The sequence below is a fragment of the Ixodes scapularis genome, unplaced genomic scaffold, assembly GCF_016920785.2.
Source record: "Ixodes scapularis isolate PalLabHiFi unplaced genomic scaffold, ASM1692078v2 PGA_scaffold12__126_contigs__length_90152505, whole genome shotgun sequence".
Classification (NCBI taxonomy): domain Eukaryota; kingdom Metazoa; phylum Arthropoda; class Arachnida; order Ixodida; family Ixodidae; genus Ixodes; species Ixodes scapularis.
In genome coordinates this window covers 81,871,287-81,896,584 of record NW_024609838.1, presented here as the reverse complement: position 1 = coordinate 81,896,584, position 25,298 = coordinate 81,871,287, and the positions used below count along the sequence as shown (strand labels likewise).

The 25,298-nt window shown below is 42.8% G+C and overlaps 2 protein-coding genes across 2 annotated transcripts in view; both read right to left on the bottom strand.

Annotated features, from left to right (window-relative positions):
* The window catches only part of LOC8023716 (sorting nexin-7), a 42,634-nt gene extending 28,252 nt beyond the window's left edge, over positions 1–14,382 (bottom strand). Inside the window, exons 1-3 of the mRNA XM_029980022.4 lie at positions 14,055–14,382; positions 8,006–8,185; positions 739–849 (exon numbers count right to left, since the gene is read on the bottom strand). Of these exons, the coding sequence (XP_029835882.2) occupies positions 739–849; positions 8,006–8,185; positions 14,055–14,195 (432 nt within the window). The 5' untranslated portion in view covers positions 14,196–14,382. The remainder of the gene's footprint in view (positions 1–738; positions 850–8,005; positions 8,186–14,054) is intronic.
* Positions 14,383–19,071: 4,689 nt separating this feature from the next.
* The window catches only part of LOC8023718, a 72,284-nt gene continuing 66,057 nt past the window's right edge, over positions 19,072–25,298 (bottom strand). The window contains exon 14 of the mRNA XM_029980023.4: positions 19,072–24,079. Within this exon, the coding sequence (XP_029835883.4) occupies positions 23,913–24,079 (167 nt within the window). The 3' untranslated portion in view covers positions 19,072–23,912. The remainder of the gene's footprint in view (positions 24,080–25,298) is intronic.

Here is a 25,298-nt window from a genome sequence, read left to right as displayed (position 1 = left end):
ATCAGTGGGACCTCTCAGATGTGCCTGCCCCAAGAGGCTGAGACACGCGAGATGCATTTTGTTGCCCCCAACTTTATGCTAACAATCGAGGTAAGTTGTAACTTTTTCCCATTAAATCGTAACTCGAATTTTATTCACCGAGAGCTTTCGGGGTACGCTTCCACAAGCAGCTGCCTGTCTGACATTGCATGAAGTCACAATGACATTGTCAAGTCGCCATAGTGACTTTTTACTATACTCCGCCAGGGAAAATAAAAGGTTTAATTTTATTTCATAGATGGGATTAGGAATGTTGGCTTTCGCACAGCGTCCTAAAACTCTTTTGCTCGCACCTTATATGTTTGCGATTTCTTCTATTTTCTGTGTAAAGACTCTAAAAGGGAAAAGGCATCTTTTATCAATCTATGAGGTTTCAAAACTGTCTGCTTCACCACAATGCACCAAAGCAGCAAACGCACTCTACAGAGCCAAGCTAGGCCCTTCTAACGACCAGAAAATATTCGCAATTATTTAATAATAATGGGCAGATATACTACTGTTTGGTAACTCAAATGCACAGCACTCAAAAGCCTTTTCCCATTTGTTTTCACCATCCCCCTCCCGATACTCAGAAGGTTCAAACATTTGTGCGCGACTAGGTGAATCGACACATTTCTTTTAACATACAACTCAATGAGTATGCTGCGACGTTCGTCAAAACCCACGCAGAGCATAGTTTATTGCCAGGCAGTTTCTCACCGGAATAATGCACCCTGGGTGGCTACGTTCCAATGCCTGCTTCAGCCAGAGGAAGTCCTTGTATCGCCGCCGTACACTGTATTCGTGAGCGTCGTAGTCACTGTGTGTCGTCTGCAAGCAAACACCCCGACACATAGCATTTGTTGACAAACAGCCGAAGTTTCTAGAAAAACTGGTGCAGCCCCCCCGCAACTATCGGCGAAACGGGTATGATACTCATCGCAATAGACCACATGCGAAATATTTCGAATGTCTAGTAACAATCTGAGCGCTGCCACCTTTGTTGCATTGAGATTACTCCGTCATCTGTAAATTTCGTGGCTTTGTCCGTAACGACCGAAGCCTGCTGCTCGCCGTCCTCAACCCTCACCCACACCTGCATGCTGAGGGTTATTACCGTCTTACGCTCTCCTTGTGCATCTACGTACTCGTCGCCCGGCCGGTCGCCGGTTCCTCGCAGCAACCAACGTGGCAGACGTACACTTCGCTCGAAATTCGGCTTTGAGTGCCGGCAAAGGCGAGGGTGCAGGCGCCTGGTTTTCAAAAGCGCTTTCTCTGCGCAAGTGCTTGTGCAAGCCGAAGGATTTTTCAAAACTATGCTTTCACACCCTGGCCTTTGGCAGTGCCAAAGCCAATTGGTGAGACTGAGCATATTCTTTGAAGCTCCACTAGATGGCGCTGTGCGTTTCGCATATGCTCTATTGTCTCCCTAGATTTTCATGGAAATACAAACATATAGTAGCCTTTTTTACTCAAAAAACGCGAAAGAATAAAACATGTAGGTGACAAAGACAGACTGTACGGTTCTTTCGACTAGCAACCGACATTTATTGTGTCGGTTGTTTAGATATTCGTCGGTTAAATTAAATGTCAATCGGTTAAATGAAGTGTCGGTTGCTAGTTGAACGGACTGCACTGTCTGTCTTCATCCCTACGAAGCTTATTCTTTCGTGTTTTTCAAATCATCTTGACCAACCCGCTCTAAGTTCATTTTCACACAGTAGCCACTGCAAGCTTTTCAAAACGCAAAAAAAAATTAATGTTAAAGGGGCACTGACACCCCAAAGGTTGTATATATTTTTTATTGCCTAAAACAATGCAAGTTGCAGTCATAGACACGCAAAAAAAAAAACGCATCGCGAAAAAAAATTTTTCCGCGCGCGCCCGCCTTTTTATTTTTGGCGTTTGATCCTCCCGCCTCCAGCCTCCTCACTTCTTTTGATTCGTGATGTCAAGAATCATAAAATTTAGAAGCTTTGTAGGCGACATCTCTTTAACACTTAATAACGGCAGTCCTAAAACATGTTTTTTAACGCAATTGCGAACGCACTACGGCCCTTCTTTTTGAAATACCAAAAATTGGAAGTTCGTTGTGGTGCCGTCTCCTGGATTTGTATCCTCCCACGGAAAACAGGCGACACAGCTCAAAACCGGTCCGCCGGCACTCGCTCCTTTCCTTTGGGTCGCCATGGCAACAGCAGGGAGTCGTGAAAGAAAGTGGGCTCTCAGGAGTCCGCAATATTCGACGTCAACGCACCGGCGCGGATCCCGCGGGAACTTCGAATTCGGAATTTGGAAATTGTTTTTTTACTTCACAAATACTGAATTCCCAAGTTTCAAATTTTGAGGGTAAGTCCCGGCATCGTTTTCAATCGTTTCGGATAATAAAAAAAAATATGACTGCAAAAAAAAAATGTGTATTTTTAAACAGCCTAATTGGGACAAGTATGTCACGAAACAATGTTTCTGCCAAAAACAAAATTTTTTACAGCAATATTTATTGCGCGAGACTGATCTTAGTTTGCAGCTATTTCTTCCGTTTTAAACCGCATGCCACAAAGTGTGTATTATATGTCACAGAGTGGCTGCTATTGTCGAAAGAGCGGGAGTTTTAAATGTGGAGAAGTTGTGACAGTTGTGACCCCAACTAAATTACGTCCCATGGCGTAAATGTTGCCAGAAAAAAAAATTTTTTTTTTGCGGAAGATTTGTTTTGTGACATGCTTGTCCCAAATTAGGCTGTTTAAAAAAAAAACACTTTTTCTTCTTTGCAGTTACCCTTTAATGAAGAAAAAAATTTTCATTGTCTAGCGTCGCTGCAGCAGCTTACACAACACTGGGGATGTGAATGCTACATGCATAAACTTCTTTTCCACCGCTGCAAACAAAAACTAGCAAGCGAGAACGTTTTCACAGAACAATTAGCAGTCATGTACGAACAAAGTTTTTAGCAAAATGTCGGTGACCACTTTCATGCTTCGAGAAGGTTGTACTTAAAATACCGTACTGGCATGTAGGTAATCTGACACAGCGAGTATGTGCATAATGGAAGGATGCATGTGTGCCCTCTTTCTCGAGCACAGTGCATTATGACTACTGTAAAATTCCGAGAGATGCCCCACCCCCGAAAGATAGCCCACCCCTATTTTTGGCTTGATTTGATTTTTTTTTAAACACCGAAAGATACCCCCAGACTCCTAATAATAGTAGTATTGGGGTCAATAATGACCTCGGCGTAAATGCGGCTAGTTAGCTATGGTGGAATATAAGCGAACGTTGTTAGCTGGGAAGTACAGTTACCATAACAAGCTTGAAAGGAACATGACCTAAAAATAGTAATGTCTTAAAATTTTCTTCATTGTGCACCGAAAGTTAGGCCACTCCATATTTTCACCTGATTTGCTCTTGATGTTAGGTGGGTTATCTCTCGGGATTAATATAACAAATAGGAGTTGTACCAGAGATGAAGCATGCTATCACGGTCACTTGGAGGAGAACTTTAAAAAGAACCAAGCTGCTTTTGGTGTTATGCACGGTTACAAACCAAAGATAATGTCAGCGCTGCTGTTTTGAAATATGATGACAAGATCTGTTTCAAACCACAAGAACTGTGCCAGACATTTGCTGAGCACTTTAGCTCATGTTTTTCGAAACCTCATAGTATGCCCCCTGTTTTTCCGACTGTTTGGTATACCAAACTGTAACAGAGGACAAAGTGATGTGCTCTGTATGAAAACTCAAACCGAAACTCTCAACTGGCAGTGATGGCATTCCTGCTTTTATTATTGAAGCAAAGGCTGTGCTGAAATACTTGTCCTTGTCTTGACATTATTTAATTTGTCTTTGCAAAATGAGGCCAACCCTTCTCTTTGGAAAATGTCAGTTGTAATATCTGTTTTAAAGTTTGGGAATTTTGTGATGTCAATAAGTTCTGCACTGTGTTCCTTCTTTGAGGATTTTCAGAGGTTTTTGAAATGGTGGTTTACAAACATTTGTATTTCCATTTTAAACTAAAAATATTCACCTGTACAAGACGGGTTCCTTAAAGGCAGATCAGTAAAAACAAACTTAACTGCTTTCCTCGGTCACAGCGTATCCGCCATATGTAACCGCAGTCAGGTGAACACAATTAATTTTGACATGACAAAGGCATTTGATAAGGTCGACCACCAGATATTTTTGATGCAATTGAAAGAATGTGATTTGTGTCAACACCTCCTAGAAGAGAATGCCGTTGCGCTCCAAGTGGTTACGTCACAATGTCGGAGAAGGAAGTCCATGGCGCAACTACATGAGAAATATTTCTGGAATCAACATGAAAAAAAAAAATGTTTCTCGTCAAATGGCACGGGGTGTTCGTGGGAGTTTATCCGACATTAATATATGTTTTAAAAGCGCAGAATTGTACAATTTATTATATATATAATATAACCATAATATACAATGCGCTACCAAGGGTGGAAGTGTCAATTTTATATTTATGATTATCCCCGTAACCGCGGGACTACGCGCAGACCCGCAGATCCCCACACTTTTCGAATGAACTGGCTCTGAATTTCCTTTGCGACATCTTGCCTCGTAGGGGGTCAGATTCTGGTAAATTTACGTTGTGTGGGAGCTGCCAACTGTCTAAAAAGGAACGCTGAGACTTTCAGAAGGAAAAGGAACCGAAAAAAAATCCAGTCATCGCCGCAGGGAGAGCACGCGAGCAAGAGATGGGTCGACAACGTTAAGCCTCCCACACTGCTGCCGCCGCTCTCGCGTGTGCGTGTGTGTGTTTGTGTGGTTCTTTTGATCCTTCCAGTCGTTTCTCGGTCGTCACCGCAGACTCGAGCAGTTTTTTTGTGTTCGCTTGATACTACGGCATTTACGTGGATTCGCGGAGCAAGTCCTGCTTCGGTTTGAGTGACATGCATGTGGCAACTGGCCAACGATGACATTGGTCGATTATCGATAGACCTCTCTCTCGACAGAGAGAGAGACTTAAAGTTTGTGTTCAAATGTTTTCGTCACGGATGTATGGATACGATTGACAGGTGAGAAACAACTTATTTACGGGCTTTCTTGGTCATGTAAGACGCAAGTAAAGCGCTGCAATCAATTGTTTTTTTTTGTTTTTGTTTTTCGGTGCTGAAGTCGGGTTGTTTTTTCGTTTTTGTTTTTCGTGATAGAATGGCATCTTGTTAGTCATTATCCGAGTGGGATTGCGTCGACATTTGTAAATATGCGTAGTAATATTCTAGTTTTCACTGGAAGGTTAATAACAAGTTTGTGTGATTATACAAAGTGTGTTGTTTGTGCTTATGTGTTTATTTATACTAATGTTATTTTATTGCCTTTACCGTGCTTATACTCTATGAAGGTAGTAGTATTATTGTGTACAAAATAAGTTATACTTTGTTCTAAGGCAGCTTGAGCCCCATAGGGAGAAATAAATTAGTTGACAGTAAATAGTAAGTTTAGTACCCCTGCCACAAGGAAAAGTTAATATATTTTCATTAAATGATATGGGACTTAATCATCTACTGTCTTAAGTGATTAAACAAGCGCCGCAAACTGATTTGTTGACCCCATAAAGTCATTCGATCGAAATTACATTACTTTTGCCATGTGGCCGGGGTATGATGCAAGAATTCAGTGAGTGCATGCAATAACATCGCTTACGTGATCGTAAGTGACGCTTGTCTAGCCGTGTCCGCGTTGACTACGTCTACCTGATTTTTAACTGTGATCTGTATTGCTGTGTCCAATCACTGCGTATCCCGCCATTTTGTCGAAGCACTTTTGCATAAAATATGCATTCCTACAGCAATAATTGCGTGACTCAATGTTTTCTGTTATACGCCCACCTCGTACCATTTCATACCGATTATTTAGCGGTGTAATATTTTGCCCACGTAATAAAACATTTTCTAGACCCCTTGCTCTGTGTAGCTTTCATTTTAGATAATAAAAGACCCGTATGTGACTAAAAGCGCGTCACGACGGTCGATCCACGCGCGTTGCCTTCGCTTTGACGCACGCCCCCGATGGCCTTTCTTTGCGACGTCACAAGAAGAGCGCTCTGGCCTTCTCTTCTAGGAGGTGTTGATTATGTTCGCTGTATTGCACATGGTTTAAGAGCTACCTCGATAGTTGCCAAAATCATGCTGGATTTTCAAACTGTGTGTCCGAGCCATTTGCATCCTTATCTGGCATACAACAAGGTACTAACCTAGGACCGCTCTTGTTTTTGGGGTTTGTAAATGATTTACCATCATGTATTAGAAACTCAATAACGTTTAAAACTGTTCTGCAAGGCAGACAATAAGAATGACTGTTTACTGGTACAAAATGAAATTCGCTCTCTTGAGCAATGGTGTTTGATTAATAGGCTGCAACTGTACCTAAAGGAGACACTGTTAATGTCTCTTATTAGGAAGGAGAGCCTAGTTTTCGACTATTCTCTTTCTTATGAACAAATAAGGTGAGTACTTCACGTGCATGATCTTGGTGTTTTTGTAGATTCTGGATTAGATATTCATCTAATACATGTTTCATGAGTTGTTAACCAGGGACCACGGAACCTGGGTGTCACTTCGCGGTTTACGAGAAAATTTTTGTATTTCTGAATGTCGTTTAAGCCTGTATTGTGCACTTGCTAGATGGCACCTCGAATTCTCACCAGTGCCATGGAACTCTGTCGTGGTGTCACGCAGGAATTTAATTGAAAATGTTCAAAGTAAATTTATATTAATTTTATACAATAGGCACATTGGCCGCCATCGCTTTTGCGGCTACAATACTCTACTGGTGGACCTCGGTCTGTTGTCGCTGCACGATCGAAGGATTGAAAAAGATATGTATTCCCTGCGCCAAGTTGTACGTGGCTGTGTCGAATGCGCAGAGTTGTTGACGGAGCTGCTTTCATGTATTATCGGGGCAAACTTCCAGGTGCCGTGACACCTCTTATCCCGATGTGCGAGCCACTAGCCCCACGACACGTCTACAACAGACACACAATACTTTGCTAGTGAAAGTGAACATTTTCTTGTAACTTGCTTGTTTTGTTACTCCTCGGGACAGTGCACTGCTGCCCAGGCTACATAGCCATTGGCAGGAACTCAAATACAGGATATCTATCTATCTGTTTATCTATGAAACTGGCATTTGTCCTCCCAAAAAAACAAAGTTGATGTTTGTGTTTATATTGGGGAGGAGGAGCGACCCTGACGGCCCAAGCGGTTAACTTTAGAATTACACGGATGGGGACAACAAATACAATGACTCAGCGCTCGGCCGACATATCCGAACGCGGCGTCAGCGTTCGGCTGGAGTTTGTGTTCTCCGGTGGAGGAGAGGAGGGGCTCTTTTGTTTTCACTCCGGCCTGCGTGAACAATGCAGCATGCACGGTCCCGGCTCAGTACAAAAGCCCAAGTGGGTCAAGCTCACATTCTCTGAGGACAGACCCGGCACTCAACATCGCTTCGTCGATTGTTAGTATTTTTTTACATTAAACTGTGCCCCGCGCTCTATTGTAGAAGATGACATGGACATGCCCATAAGGCCTATAGGCATGTGCACAGGCCTTGTGTTGAGTAAACACCGAGGTGTAGGGAAACAAACGGGTCAGAGCACCCCCTATAGTTTGATCTCCTGCCCAATAGCATAAGGTCGGTGTCCTTTTGAGGTGCGGCGACACTGGTTTACGCTGTAGACGAGAAATTGAGCCAGTGCAGTACGATTGCTAGCCTAACGTCTTTAACGTGCACCACAACGGTAGTGATACATGACTGCATGCTGGTATGATACTCATCCAAATCGAAACGGGCAGGGGTGGGGATTGATCCCAGGATTCCTGGGTTCTGCGGTGCGAGAATTCACTCCAAGCGCTTTGAACTGCGGTACGATAGCACACTGGCATTTGTCCCAGGTTTAAGGTATGTTACGCATGACCTTGGCTTCAATGGTCAAAAGGGTTGTCCCCAAGCACTTCCAGCAACTCACATTGGTGGTGACTCTGAACGTGACGTAGGAATCCAGCGTGCCTGAATGCTTCTCCGGGTTGTCCACTTTGACAATGAGGTCCCGGGTGTCCAGGTCGTTGGCAAAGCTGTCGTCGAACTGGAAGTAGTTGAGCATCGACGCATCCGGCGTGATGACACTGCCTTCCGACGGTGTGGGCAGCTGTAACGTAACGAGGCGCAGATTGGCGCACGTGTCGTCGAAGGGAAAAAGCGATATCTGTACATGTTGTGAAAAAAGTATAAAAAAGCCTGCACCAAGAAAAACTATTATTTATTTTAAAAGTGATAGCTTTATATGGAAACCCTCCACAGGTCTTTCATGCTTGTGTTTTTCCGACCACATTACTTCACAATGACACAGAACATTACAATGTAACGTGACGTCATGGTGTTATGCAACAACAATCACGCACTAGCGGGTGAATTCATGTCAAAGTTTTAAGGTTTGGTGTCATGTGACCCGAAATCACATGACATGGTCAAAAGACGTGATGTCATGGCATCATGTGACGTCACATAACATGGTCATGTGACATCATGGTGTCCTATGATACAAGCACACATGACATGTTTGCAAGATCAGACGGTGTAACGTGATCTGACGTGACACGACGTCATGTCATGCGACATCAACTTCCCTGCTAAATATAGCGGGGAAATTGACGTCACACCCGAGGTCACATTATGTCATCGCATGACATAATGTGTCATGACATCAAGGTGTCATATGACATCAAGGTGTCATATGACATCAAGGTGTCATATGACATCAAGGTGCCATATGTGACCCGAGATAACATGACATCAATTTTCCTGCTAAATTTAGCGGGAAATCATCATGGTGCCACGTCCAGGTCTCGTCACAATTCCCTCGCACAATTCAGTGGGGAAATATATCCACTCATTCTGATGGAAATTACTACTCATCAGAAAATCAATTGAGTGCTATCGCACCTTGATTGCATTTGAAGAATGTCTAAGCCAGACAATTTTTTCTGCAAAGTGTTAGTAAAGGAGTTAAGACACTAACCACTCATATTTCTTTGTAAAATAGAGCATTCGCTATAAAAATAAAAGAAGTTAAATCGAAACCAGAGGACCAGTTCAAATAAATGTGAAGCTGGAGACTGGATGTCGGTTGGGTCATCTCACCCCCTGCGGCCATGAGCTCAAATGTCTGTTTGAGCGCATAGTAGTTTAGGTGTCTAGGGCACATCTTCATTAATGAAAAGAATGCCGTGGGTTATAATGTTCTAACAAACATGTGCCGTCGAACACCTTATTACCTCTCAAACGTTACGTGTTCTGCGTCGGCTTTGGACGTGGCTGCGAAAAATGAGTAATAAATGCCTTCTTTATTTAAAAAAAGAAAGGAATGCTTTCAAAGATCAAGAACGAACCATCTCCATCGTTCTCCTCCCAATATGAACATCAGAAATCTGCCTGCCATAAAGCTCCAACGGAGCGATTATTAGGAAATCATTTTCATTGTGTCTAGAAGTGTGTCCAAACCAAATCTCAAAGCTTTGAGCAGCTGCCTCCTTGTCTGTCCGATCGGGCTCGAGCTACATTTTCCTCTGACTTTCCGAATCGACTGTGTTATGATGGCAGTTTCACCAACATGTCATTACTAGTATGCATTGCCACTGCTGGCATAACTGTTGGTACCGTATCACTGGTATCTAATATTGCTAATGCTTTTTCAGATGTATAACTGCATCTGGGAACTTACCATGAACAAATATATCTGTTGTCAACTATAAAGGGAAACTTCGCTTGTATTTGTTTATAAGAAAGATAGGCTTCTGTTCTAAAGGATAACTTGCAATCTAAAAGGAGGAACCCCTTCCCAATTCCTCCCATGAAAAAAAAGGAAGCAACCACCCCTTCTTTCTCTTCTGCTCACTTCAAGGCTTATTTTCTACCTTTGAAAAGAATATAGAAAAAAGAGGAGAAAAAAAGAGAGCAAATCTCGGCAAGGCAGGGAAATGTTCTGTGGGTCCCTCTTGCAGCAACATACTTTGAATGCGTTTTACAAAGCTGAATAATCGTCAAATGGACCGATTAGAAGCTCTTAGCCTGCTGTGCCCAGACATACCAGGGACTGTCCGCAACTTCTTCATTCCTCACTATCGGCGATTTTCGTCCCATGTCCTCGAACCTACTTTCACGGCTTTGTCTTTAGACAGCCAGGTGCTGTGAATATCCGATTCTCTCGAGCTGGCTGGCTGGTGAGCGAACCTGCCACCACAGCTTTCTGTTCTAGCCACTATAGGTGCCGTTGATTTCGCTGGAGTCGCCAATAGACTTTTTAGACACAAACTTTGTGTTTGTCGTTATAAACTTAAAAGGCTTATCACCTCGCTGAGACATGGTATGGGCAGTAATGATGGTTTTTATTACAAGCATTTGCCAATAGTGTGATGGAACAGAGCAATTACATCAAAGAAACTAGCAAAGTTAACTAGTAACCACTCAGTAACAGTCCCTCTAAGTCAAAGATATTTGGTTAGAGTGCTTAGTTACTCAATGCCCACAACAATCAATCAATATTAGTAGCTGACAGTGACTTTATTAAGTATTTAGATACTCTGTGCCCAATGCAAAAGAATCATTGATTGGCTATGTGTAACCGAGTCTTTTTCAAGCTCATGTTAATGACAAAAAGTAATGAAATCATTATTTGACTCCCATTTGACTTGGATTAAGCCATTGCACCTGCCACTGCTTTACCACACCACATGGTTGCTGTGACTTGTCCTCCAATTTTGTAGCCTATTTCAATAAACACAATGGAACTCAGAGCCTTAGTTGCTGACCTTTCAGATCTGACCAGAGGAGTTAATCTCTTCTACTTTTTGTATAGGATGCTGAAACAAATTTATTTCAGTGTGGAAATGCTCTAGCTCTAATTGTCAATGAAAGAGGGAGATATAGCTTCTTGAATTCACTCTTTGTTGAGAGAGCACTCGTGTCAGTGGCGTACCAACTTGTTCTTAAGCGGGGGGGGGGGGGGGGGGGGGGGATAAACCAGACACTTCCCCCAGGGCCGGGGGCGGTGCCCTTGGTATCCCTTGGGCGCCGCCGGCCAGTGTCTGCCCTGCACAGTGGCGGCTGTTTCAGGGGGGGGGGGGGGGGGGGGGGGGCAAAACACATGCCTTGTCACCCCCACTCAGAGAACTAGAGGGGGGCAAGCGCCCCCCTTGCCTCCACCCGGTTGGCACGCCCATGACTCGCGTTGAAAGAAATATGAATGCTTCAGATTTCTTTCAATGCGAGTGTCTAAGGTGGCAAAAATCCCAACCATGGAGCCAGCAGTAAATGTCCCTTACTGGAAGATGACCATAACAATATGCAAAGCCTATCACCTCTGGTAGCACTAATTACTTTAAATCCATATTTGTCTGTACTCAAATAGGGAAGTGTGGAAGTGTTTCTCAAAGCTTGAATAGCTGAAGTCTTCAATGAAAGCCCTGCTGACATCCACGCACGTGCACTGACCAGCAACTTGTTCCCAAACAAATCATTACATGTTTTACAGAGAAAAAAAGAAAAAAATTTGTTGTATTGAACACTGTTTTATTGAACTGCATACAGCCATTTCATCTAATCTTTTTATCGCTAGTTTCTTAAGTGCAATATGTTATGAAAACATATAAGGTGCCTCCCTACAAGGGTCTTTTGCCGGTTGATGACAACTCTTACGTTTTATCGCCCATTCTTTTTCCATACTTTCTAACGCACATGACGTTTGCTTAACTAAAGGATGACACTTTCTTTGCAGCCCATATTTTGTTTGGATTATCTTTAATTTGCTCAAAGAAAAAAACAAAGCATAGGCATGCTTATTGCTGAACTTGTGGGCCAATACATTCCCATTCCAGATGGTTTACCCCAGCACGCTTTCAGCAGGTGCTATTATCCTACTCTCCCTCTCCCAAAGAGGTTCTAAACAGAGTTTTGGCCTTCAAGGTGAAGATTTCCATAAAATCAGAGCAATCATCAACCTTATAAGGCATGCAAGTTTGTCTGCTCCTTGCGTACCTCGAGTATTTGTCCCGTCCCCGCCCCCACCTCGATGAATGACGAGGCGAGCTTGGCTGCTTCATCATCGCGCATTCCCTACACATTCTTTGTGCTGCCTTCTGATGTGCCAACGACACATTTTAGAATGCTTGCTCGCCGTATAAGCTTTGGACTGAACTGTATGACAGCCCGAGGTCAACTAGAAAGAAGGCAATCCATTCGTCAAGCCATTGAATTAGTTTTCTTGCCTATCACTTTTAGTATAACAAAACAAAGAGACCTATACCTTGTTTCACCATAATCCAAAGTGCAGCTGGCACTACGACTGATGGGGCCCAAACAAGGAGCGCAATAAAATGCAACGTCACGGAATTGGTCGTCCTTCTGTGCGTGTAGTGTCACCGACCAAACTAACCAAGCACAGAGTATGCAACGAACCCCAAGCCTTGGAATCTTCATTGAAACATCAATCAGTCTAGAAACCCGACAAAATACGGGTAGCCCATCTTTGCACGCACGGAATTAAAAAAAGAAGAAGAAAAAAAAAAACAACAGACGATCCAAAGTTGCAAGGGATGGAAGTGACAAACCTCAAACCAGAAACCATAAATTATTACACTTTGCAACAATGAGGGTATGAAAAATGTTACACATGTTTATCTTTGGAGCAATGTGGTGAGTCGGGACAGTTGGAATTGAGACGACATAACAGTGCACAAAGGACAGGACAACAGGAGAGACACATAGAACCCACAAGTGCAGATCTAGGTTGTCTCCTGTTCTTTGTGTGCTGTTATTTATCGTTGCATAGTTGAACTTGTGCAAGCTATTTTACTTCAAATAAACCGTCCAATGAAACAGCGTTCAATGAAACTGTTTCAATGAGATGGCATTCAATGAAACTGCATTCGATATATGAAACGGCGTTCGATGATACAGCGTTCGATGATACGCCGTTCGATGAAACGGCGTTCGATGATACTCCGTTCGTTCGATGGAACGGCGTTCGATGAAACGGCGTTCGATGAAACGGCGTTCGATGAAACGGCGTTCGATGAAACGGCGTTCGATGAAACGGCGTTCGATGAAACGGCGTTCGATGAAACGGCGTTCGATGAAACGGCGTTCGATGAAACGGCGTTCAATGAAACGGCATTTGACGAAACGGCGTTTGAAGAAACGGCGTTCGAAGAAATTGCATTCTATGAAACGGCGTTCTATGAAATGTCCGGTTACAATGCTATATGCAGCTTCCAGGGAGATAGTGTAGGAGGAATAGATTGAGTACGCATATACTAGGTGTCAGGGTGAAACAAGAAGGCCATGGCCACTGAAGCCACAAAGGTTGAGCTGGATGGTGGTAGCCGGTGAGCTGGGGAAACTCCATATGTTGTGCAAAAGGACACCTCTTCATGGCGTGGGGTCGACTTGAATATGGCACGGCCTCTCACGATGGTAACCGCATGGCGGGATGCTGTTGGTGTCAGAAACCCTCTTCTGCTGAAATGACCACAGACGAACTTGGGAAAGTTTTATCCCCAACAGTGAGCCCTACCAACCATGACATGATGGTCATCAACCCATAGAATAACCGAGGGGGCGTAACACTTCATTGCAACTACGACAATCAGCCGTTGATAGGCAGAAATCTTCTTGGCTACACTTTGACAAAGAATACCACTTAAAAACACTGTCGGGGAAACTTTGGGCTCGTCAGCTTACTGGTGACGCTTTACTTGATTCGAGTTCTCGGTTTGTTGTTTTTGTCTTTTGCTCTGGACACAGACTATCATGTAAATTAGAAACTTAGCACTTTAGTAAAAAAAATATATACAAAAATCAAAACACCGTCAAAGTAGTAACGATCAGCTGCTACTCGCCGCACCGCACTGTCGACAGCGTTACCAACTTTCCGACACCTAGGCGCTACAAGTGCCAGCAGCCGCCCGCTAGCGCGCCGATCGGGTGGACAGACGGACGGCCCAAAGTTCCCAAACACTCACATCTGGGAAGTCGGCTTGCTCCTGCAGAGTACTCGAGCTGCCAGTGTCGAGCTGCAGTCCCTCCTTGGAGGAGAACCGCACCGACTCCATATCTCGACTGGAGGCGTCCGGCGGTTCTGTCGTCGCGGCTTCGGCACTCATAACGCTGGTCGTTCCCTCAGTAGCTTTTCCTTCTCACGCACGCATGAAATCTGTTTGTTCGGACTGCTGGCACCAAACCGCGGTGTACACCAACCCGATCAAAGTGCAAGAGATAATCCAAATCGGATCCGAACCTCGAACAGGATTGAACGGGATAACGAAAGTAGCGGAAGACCATGCGGAAGGCGGAAGACGGAAGTAATAAGTATATATGGAGGTTTGTTGTGTGGTCAGAGCCGTATGTATGGTCAGTGTGGGGTGCCCGAGGTGTTTTATAGATTGGTTGGCGGCTTCCGCCACCTATATTTAGTAACAAAAACTACAAATGCGGGTCTGCTTTTTTTTTATATATTAGTATTTCATATTAGTTTTCTGAACCAGCTGTTTGTTAGCGTGTGGTTATTTCTAATAATGTTATTTTACTGTCTTTACTCGCGCTGCCAACTTCGTCTACTGGGCCGTGGAAGGCGTCCTGAGCGCCAGCAGCAGCTCTCTTCCACAAAATATGTGACGCCGCGCATGCTTCAACAGTTCAGTGACTCAGCATTCTTCTCCCGGGTGCTAGAAGTGCATTAGCTGATTACAAACTGTCTGCAAGTTTAATACCCATACTGCCCTTACCGTACAGCTAATTTAATATCATTTCCATATCAAATGACAGACAATGTGTGATTCGCGAGCCCACTCGCTGATCACATGTCATTCGATGGAAGCGACATTAACTACATGTGTTAACACCACCTACGATTGTCATTGCCACTTCCCTTGTGTCTTCGTTATTGTAGGTTGCATGATCAGTGATCTACTTTGCAGTGTCCCATCACTATACGTGTCTCATCATTTTGTAAAATTCTATACAAATGTGTATTCCCCCGGCAATAATTACGCCACTCAATGTTTCCTGCTTAAAACAATCCTAGTTTCTTTTTAGAGCGCAGCTCTTCGGCACCTGTTTCCGGCTTGAGCGGCGTCGGCGTAACTGTGAGGTCACGTGACCCCCCCCCCCCCTGAGCTCATGTGACCCCCCCCCAAGGTCATGTGACCTTCCCCCGAGGTCACGTGACCCCCCTGATGTCACGTGAGCACCCTGAGGTCATCTCACCTCCCCACTGAGGTCACCTGACCCCTCTCTGAGTTCACGTGACCCCCGCTCGGAAGTCACCTATCCCTCATCCTTCCATCTTATCCCTCAGTACCCTTCCCTCCTCCTCCTCAAGAGCTGCGCTCTAATCCGGCGTTACAGGGAGCTGTAAACGGCTTTCATTTTTTTCCGAATTTTTAGTCATTGCTTTCACTTGAGCGCTCTGCGACCAGGTCAAGCTCATCCCGCAAAGCGCTCCAGCACTCTCTTTATTCTAGCAGAGAAAGGAGGTGGATCCCCTCCTCTCTAGTGTTCGCTCTGCTAAAGTGAAAAGAAAGTCCTGCTTTTCTCTCTCCCCAAGATCACGTGGGATTTTCCGTAAGACTGCCGCGCAATCCAAACTAACGCGTTCTTGTGCACGCGAAGGCTGCGTGGGCCGTGCGGCTACCGGAAATTGCGCATTTCGTGACGTCGCGCTGATTCCATGCGCCTTTCGGCAGCCCATCAAAAACGCAATGTGACGTAGTAGCGAAGAAACGGGAAGCTGGAACTAGTGCCCTCCACCGATTGGCCAAGAGACAGGTGCGCCTATCACGTCACAGCACGTTTGCGTGCGCCTTCAGAAAAAGTTGAAAATATCCAACTTTCTTATACGCTCCCGGAAGTCACACGGAATCAGCGCGACCTAACGAAATATGCAATTTCCGGGAGCTGCACAGCCTATGCACGCAAAAGAACACATTGGTTTGGATTGTGTTTAAAGGGATACTTCAACAAAATTTGAAATATATCCGTCGTGTTCAAAAATAGGTTGAATATGATCTATAATATCCGTAAATGACAATCGCACATTTGTATTTTGAGCCTGGTGGATGCATTTTTTGTTATAAATGGCCCACTCTAGCAAGCGCTCGGAGAAGGCCCAGCTTAGAGCACGTGACATCCGACGCAATCGTGACGTAGGTTGTATCAGGACGAGCAAAGCTACGGCGAGGCTGACGTCGAGGGGAAGGCCTAGTCGTTCCAGCCACCGAAGCGGCTGCTTTTGTACAAATTTTGAGTGACGGGTTAATCTTCTATAATCTTGTAGGGGGACAATAGCGACTCCTGCGACACACAAAAGGCATTCTCGGGAAGAGGGGAGTTCCTCCTGCCCCTCTATTCTCGTCGTAGCCGGACACAAGACAACCACCGTCACTAGCTGTCAACGTTCCTAGACGGGCATTACAAACGAGGCATTAGCGACATCCACCAGGTGCTCTTTGTTAATCGTTTAGTTCGTTTTAAAATTCCTTTTCGTTACTTTTTTAACAAGATATTGGTGTGTTCGATATGATACTGCTCCTTTGAACACATATAGCCCATAAGATAAGCGCCGAAATTTCGTTGTAGTATCCCTTTAAAGCTACCTCTAAAATGGTCACATTTCAATGCAGCAGCAGTAATAAGTGTCCCCCCAAAAAAAACATGCTAAAGACACTTAAAACTGCTTACATGTAGGAATGCAAAAGCGATCCTACACGTAAGCAGTCCATAGGACTATAAGGTGTAGGAATGCAAAAGCATTCCTACACATTATGGTCCAGCAGGCAAAATGTTTTCAAGTAATGTTTCTTCGCATATTAAAGTTGTTTCTGCCGGTATTGTATTTGGCGTGTGTTGGCATATTCGTTGGCATGCTTCCTCGGTTGTGCCATATATTTGTGTGGGCGGCCATGTTTGCCTGCGGAAGCCACCAAACATGTAGACGCTGCTGCCGATGCCAAGGCCGTAGATGTAGATGCGGTCGCCTCACAGTCCATCGCACGAAGCACACAATGAGCACAGTTGAAGTACGAAGAGCAAGCGACGTGCCGGAGGCAGCGCGTCACGTATTCCCTTTGCACACGGTGCTCCGGCAGTGACATCACGCTCCCCCACTGCGCAGGCGCGGCGCCCCCACTGGCTTCACGGCTTCTGTGACGAAGCATCTGCGTTGCTGTGCTTTACTTTGTTTTATTTCTGAGGCGCGTCTGCTTTAAATTTGAGCGGCGCGTGCTTGATGGCGTATTTTTATGGCCATCTTTCGGGCACAATGCCGACTTTTCCCTTTGAAGGTTTTCACCTTAAAAATTAGTTTCTTTCATTGCAAAAATAAACCATATGGATTGCCGTACGCTCATCCTCTGTCCAAATGTAGCACAAGCAGTCCAAACTAGATGCCAAAGTTTCAAAAATGTTGTCTCCTTTAAAAGTTACGAGTGATTTTCTGAATATTATAATTGGTACCATTCTGCTCGATGCATTCAAAAGCTCCCTCAGTCGTCATTTTCCCATTCAAAATTTCATAAAATGACTTATCGGTTAGTTTTGAAACTTTGGCGTCTGGTTTGGACTGCAAGCGCTACAATTGGGCAGAAAATGAGTCTTTGGCAATGCAAAATTTATTTTTGCAACTAAAATAAAAATTTAAAAATTTTGGAAAAATTTGCGGGGACGTAAAAAAGATACTGTAGCGATGCGGCTGAGGTGCATGCCAGAACCCACCAAAGACGACGACGATGCGCGCGTAGACAGCCCGGGGTCAACTCTCAATTTGTTCTAATCTGGTGATGGACAACCCCTAGTAAATTAAACTCCATAACAATGTGCTAGAATTAAATATCACAAATCAGATAAAAACACAGATAAGCACTAATTTGAATGATTTACAGGTGTTTTATGGTACAGCAAGAGAATAGCCTTTTGTACAAATCTTTTGCATAGTTCACCTACTCCTGCCCAATTTTTTTTCCATGGAAGATTATGACTTTTAGCTTTGACAGCTAGCCTCATAAGATGTTGAACATAATGTGATGTTTGGGAAATTAAGATAATTCAACTCCAACTTAAATATAACTTAATTTCACATTTTACACAATTTCACAGATGCATAACTAGAGGCACATTTCAAAATGAAAATTGTCATGACTATTAGTGCTTACACTTAAGAAATTGGGAACAGCAAGCAAAAAAGACAAGGACAACGAGAGAAGAGCACAGGACAAGCGGTGATTATCAACTGAAGTTTTATTAAAAACGGCTCAAACAAGAAAACACCAGAAAGCCAACCAACGCCGAAACAACCAATGGCGTGTCGCTTATCAGGCATCTATAAAATCTCTTTTTTGTGAAGATAAACCGAAGGCCGATTGACGCAGTGCCCCGAGCCAGCTTTTTCTATTGCCATGTGCCTCCAGCACCTCTCTTTGCACTTTTGTGCACCCCCTGCCAATGATTATGGCATCTTTGAAGACAGGGTGACACAAGCAGTCTCTGGCAGTGTATGTATAAGTGACCTCCTGTCATTGACCGCAGAGAAAGGGCATGTTCACGCATTCTCTCATTGACGCAGTTTCCTGATTGTCCAATATAAACCCGGCTGCATGACAATGGGATTTTGAGTATGACACCCACCATGTTGGTTTTCGGATTGCTCCTCTCCGACATGGCATTCGCAAGAAGAGCACACCACAATGTTTGCAGCACATAAATAAACTACCACCCTAGTTTAATGCTAACGATTAGGCTAAGATAACCTAAGTTTGGGACTCTGTTTTTCTCACCAAAGAGGTTCTAATTACGTGTTTTTTGTGGTTCGAACATGATCAATTATCAATCTGCTTACAAGTCTAGAGGCTGACTTAGTCTGCAGCAATGGGTCCCAATAAATTCTTGGCACTCTATTAATGACATAATCTGAGGAAAACGTTTTACACAATGTAGCCGGACTGAAAATGAAAACTTAAGCATAAAACAGTTCAGTCAAGAACACCATGAAAAGTACAAATGTTTTTGTTTTTATTGATATATAAAATAGGTCATGAGATTCACTCTTCTCAGGAAAATACAGCTGAACAAACAATTAAAAAATAAACCCCTTAAAAAAAATGCTGTTGGACGGATGAATGGAAAGGTATGAAGCATGGCAGTAGAGTACACAGTTTTCATTAACGTTCACCCTGATGCACAGGACACAACAGAAATAACTCCCGCCTAATGCCTAGCTGAGTTCCGTACACAGCCCTGCAACTTGATCGAAATTCCCAATTTAATTAGAACAGGTGGCATCACAGGATCTCTATGATAAGAACTGATGCACAGAATTAGCGTTTTTTACATCTGCCATCCAATGTCACCAATTCTGAAATCACGTACACATTCACAAAGCACACATGCCGTAAACATTCCGATTAAAGAACCAACAGCGAGTATAATCTCCAAGAATGCTAAACCCGAAACTACATAATAAGACTAATGTTTCATTTTGCATGCCCAAAGACAACCAGCAAGTCTTCACTTTGATGCACAAACAAAATACATAAAAAAAAACTAGCAAGAAAAAACGGTCAGGAACAAAACATACATTCAATTTACAAAGTGGCAACAAGCTCTTCCGCTTCCTGACAATAGTGAAGTCGCTCAACGAGGTCAACACTTGCATTATCCAAGCGATTAAAAAGCGATTGTATGTGCACTAAAGGTATGCTAACATATGCCTGGACATGCAGTAATTGTGGTATACCATATACAAAATGGACTCAACAAACGTAGCACCAACAACCTGGCAATCCTGCGGAGAATTGGACGGAAAACTCCCCAAGCTGCTGGCGCCCCGCAAAGTGGTCACCGGATTAAACTGGAATGTCTCTGCAAAACATGTTCATGGGACTTGCATCTTTTTGCACACTCTGTCGCATTACTTAAGTCACACGGTGGTTCAACTAACACATACTATGGTTATTTTGTGTGGTCGATTACGTGACCACGTGTTATAAAATTCTACCGAAGAACCCGACCCAATGTTGCGACAATTAACCAACTTTGCAACACCAGAAAGCCCACACACTCTTCTATGCTATTTTATCAACCCTTGAATAGAACTGTTGGAATGCCTTAAGCAGTGGAATGTAAACAGAATAAATTCCCAAGTTATGCACAGTTCAGCTTTGAGATTCTCTAGAGGTAGAAGGCAGCACTGCCAAAATACAATCAGAAAACAAATAGAAATGCTCAAGATTTCCTGGACAAACTACAATGATATTCCTCAAAATCTATGCAAAAATGCACCTGGACATAAAAACAATGTTGTTCTGCTGACAGCATGAGACCTGCTCCATCATAGTTTCACAACATTGGAGTTAGAAACGGCTAAAATCCTTGAAACTTTGAACATGCAAACCCGCTTGAAGTAAATTGTGTTAGGGTTCGTGGCAATGATATACCCACAAGCATGGCATATACCCAGTGTGGCAATGAAAACGTTGAGACAAATAAATTCCCCAAGAAAAAATGCAAGAGCACTAAAAAACAAATCTCTACACTGAAGTGAATTATAGTAATACAGAAAATTGAACAGAGGTGTATCAATCACTTGTGGCAATTTTTAAGTTATCAAAATGGTTGCCATTTGTGGCAATATTATACCTTGAGAATTTAACAAACCTCACTTACGTAAGTGTTTGAAAATGAGCTAGATGACTTTAGCTAGTTTCATTATCTTAATGTCCTTCATTACACGTTGGGCTTCGAAAGCCATAAATACTGGTGGCTAGAAGAACAGAAATGTTAATTCTACCAAAAGTTTTTTTACAAATTATGAAGACAGAGTATGATCTTTTCTATGTATCTTAATATTATAATATATAGCCAGCTGAACTTGTACAACAGCAGATGCACAGAGCTGCCAAAAAAGAGCTTACGTTGCAGTGTACAAACTATGATTTTTTTCATTTGTTTTACAGGCAGTCCAAGGTCTAATGTGTTTTTGTATTTTCTAGTTCTGCATGCTTTTTCTTGCCTTTTTTTGTAAATTGTATAACTGCAGTTATCTTTGCTGGTTGTCAGGTTCAGTGCACAAACATCTCCATGGTTTTACAAGCCTGTACTGGATTGTTCTTTTTTTGTTTTTTTCTGTGCAATATAGTGCATTATTGCTATTACATAAAATGAGCACACTGTCAATCATTATGCAAGATGACTCGTGGCACCTTATTAAAATAAAATAAAAAAACAGCATTATGGTCTCAAGTCATGCACTCATACAAATATTACCCATCTACATCAATACACCTTACAAAGTTAAAAAAAAAAATGTGATGCAAAAGTGACAATGCAAAAGGCATGAGGAAAGTAAGCTGCCATAGCTTACGTGGTTTGATAAAAAAATTCTGGCCAAAGACCTAACAATGTTGCAGTATATAGGCATCACAATTTTTGCTACGCTTGACCATATTAATCTCGTTTTGAAGTTAATTGGCAGTAGAAATGTACAATGTAAGGTGAAACTGTAAAAAAAAAAAAAAAGAAAGGTGTAAACATATGGGCTAACAACATTCAGGCAAAGTGGTAAGGTATCACACTTTAAACACAACAAGAAACTCTGAAGACAAGGGTTTTCTTGTCTCCATTGTTTTTACAGTACAAACTAAAACTGCCACTGCTTTCAACAAATTGTGCATGCATAAAAACTGGTCCTTTGCACACATCTGCCAAAGAGAGTGAAAGCATAAAATAGTCCCTTTGAATACACCATACACAATGCTTAAAAGGGTACTAACTCCCCCAAAACACTTTTTAAGGGAATTGATAGGACATATACGTCACAAAACAAACATTCATAAAAAAAAAAAAAATGTTAGTTGCATTAGCTAAGTTGCAAAACACAATTTGAGTTAAGAGTGATTTTGAAATCTGCTTCTATTTTGAGCCGGTGGACCCCAAAAAAATGTGTTTAGGATTAGCTCCAAACTCAACATTTCTTAGACTTTGAGCGTGTGCGTTGTTTTTGCTTCCTGCAGTCTCGGGGTTGAGTTTTGTCTTCTAATCTCCACCAGTTCTACTGCACCCTGACTTTCTGTTCAAAATAAGTCTCTGTTTTTCTTTGTTTTCCAAAAGAAGTTCAATTTGTGACGTACATGTCCTAGCTAACCCCTTGAAAAAAATTGAATCCAGGCTCTCAATGAAAAATGTTTCTTTTGGGAAGTCAGTGCCACTTTAAAGATTTTTCTCGTAGATACAGTGTTCCTCCGCAAAACTGCCTTCTCTGGCAAAGCATTGTATCAAAAATAAACTTGCAGTTTAAACTCGACGAAGGTTTCAAAACTATTTGGAAAGATCTTGATCCGTCATACATGCCATGGCTATGCTTATGCACTTTTGAGGAAAATTGAGCCCTTACGGTTCAGGACCTACAGTAAAATACCGGGCAAGCAACCCGTTCAAAATTTGGAGATAATCAGGTTGGAAAATACACAAAGAACACGTCTTTACATATCTCCGTTTGTTGAGGTGTGGGTGCTTATTGTAAAATGGGTGGACGCTCAGTATTTTACGGTAGGCACGAGATAAGGCAATGTGCATGAGATGCTGACCTCCAAGTCAATACTTTCTGCTTATACCACTCGTAAAACAAATATTCCGGTGCTTGGCACCTAGAAAAACGGGGACGGATGTGCAAGGCATTGCACGGGAACATTGCGGGCACAACACCACCTATCCGAGGTTAAGCACATACTTCAATATCCTCTCATATAAAACTATAACAATTAATTTTCCACTACTAAGTGCAGCTAAGGCTCCCACACTACCGAATCATTCAGGAACGAACAGATGCACATGTGGGGCAGTGTTAGCCATAATTGCTAAGTGTCAATCGAGGGACCATGCCACAGCTAAAAAAACCTCGCACCAAGTATCTCCGCAGCCATGCTTTCCTGGTTTAGGCTATCTTTCACACGCTAATTACAGGTTTGGCCACTAGGGCTTCCGATTGGCTGCTTCACAATCTCGACCATCCTCGTCCGAGGCGTCAACTACAACGCGTGTGGACAGAACCTGCCAAGCTTCTGAAGCTTTCCGGTCAATCCGCCGCAGCCTTACAACCGGCACCGACTTCCAATCCTTTCTACGCCCGTCAATCTTCCGCATGATGTTTGAAGTTCGCCACTAATAAGCCAGTTTCGGCCACTCCGAAGAGCACCCATACGCTATGTCACTCGGCCCAGTGCGCTTCCCGACACAACGTGGGACCCACCAGACCCTGCATGAGCAAATGACAGGTCAAAAACACAGCGTGCCAAACTACAGAGGCACAACCGGATCGTACAAAGGCCTGCCACCCATGTGGCCGATAGGCATATTTTTGGGCACAAACTAAGCTCCCAAGCATGTGCAGGTTGTCCCCCCAAAAAATGTGCAGTGTGTTCTTATTCACAAAAATCAACTATGCATCGTCAAGTTCTCGGCCTTTGCCAAATGTGGTGCTAGTGGTTCAAACCAGATGCGCAGGTTTCAAAACAAACCATCATTTTATTAAAAAATTATAAGTGATTTTTCGAAATTTTTAATGGGAAAATGGCACAAACTACCGAGAATGGGAGCCATGTTCCCATTACAAAGTTTCAGAAAATCACTTGTAACTTTCGTATAAGACGACAGTTAGTTCTGCAATTTTGGCATCTGCTCCCACCACTAGTGCTACATACAGGTGAAGACCGGGCATTCGGCAATGCACACATTATTTTTGCGATGATAAAAACAGGAATGCAATTTTTTCGGTGACACCCTGTACCCTGTACCCGTGAGTCAGGGCATCATGCTAGACCAAACTTATTATCCTAGGCTTGAGGCACGATATGGCGAAGGAGCCAGCACGCGACCAACGTCCATAAGAGGGCGCTGCTCGAAAACACGGCTTGGGCGTCTCCGGTGAGGAGGGCAGCTTGTTCCGTGATCAGCTGGTATGGATTCGAGCCGTCGTCGAAGTACATGGGGCAGTCGTCGTCTGCAACCAAAGCGCATACAATCCGTTTATTATTTATTTTATTTATTTATTAAGTTACCCCTAAAGGCCCCGACGGGACATTACATAGTGGGCGGTATCGTATAAAACGTGCATAATTTAACAAATGCTATCAGTATAAAACAGAAAGAAAAAATTTAACTGACTGACACCAGTATAAGTATAAATGACAAATGCACAATAAATAATCAAAATCACTCACACACACACAAAAAAAAGAAGCGCTGTTGCCAAGCAATTGGTAGAAATGTTTACGAACGGGGAGTCATTTAGAATAACTCAGCAAGGACACGAGGAACTCGTGGTCTCTGATGAGAGTTATTTCACTTGCAAGCCCATTCCAGACAAATGTAGAAAATTTGAACAAACTAGTCTCAGCAAAAGGGAATGCAAACTTTGTTAGAATGATTATGATGAGGGGAAATGTGTGTGGGTGGTTAGTTCAAAAAAATTCTAATAAGCCAAAAAAAATTTTTTTATGGAAATGCAGCAACTTTGTGAGATAGTACCTCCTGTAATTGAGCAGTACTAAACTGGTTGAATCTTTAAAACAGTACACTACCCAGAAAGAAAAAAAAATTCAGCAAAAAAAGTTGTTTTGAAACATGCCATATTTACATCTACCAACATATAGAGAGTAGAAGAACTTGTAGTTGGGCTAGTTGGTAAACATTGGTATTCATGTTACAAGGCGCAAAAACACGGACACAAGAGAGAAAGAGACAAAACAGGCGCCACGCACGAGTTGAAGATGACGAGGATTGTATTCCTTTCTTTCTGCACTTTTCAAATATAGTTGTGAGTGGCGCCTGTTTTGTCTCTTTCTCTCTTGTGTCCGTGTTTTTGCGCCTTGTAACATGAATACCAATATAGAGAGTATTCACAGAAAGTTTCATTTGTTTACACAGCATAGATATTTTTTTTTATAAATTATTTTTGGCACACCGATGCTAAAGGAAAGGTAGATAGATGTTCAAGTACTTTGAACGTGTTTTTCTCAGTTCAGCATTTTGGAGGAAATCCCACCTTAATAAAACTATCATTTCTGTATGAAACTATCAAAACTTAATATTTGCAGCTTATGTGCCAAAATTTTATGGAACCTGTTGCTATGAACTTAGATTTTGCATTTTCATGTTCCTTTATTATGAAAAATTGTAATTTGCAAAACTTGGTAAATGTAAAAAAATATATCTTTCAT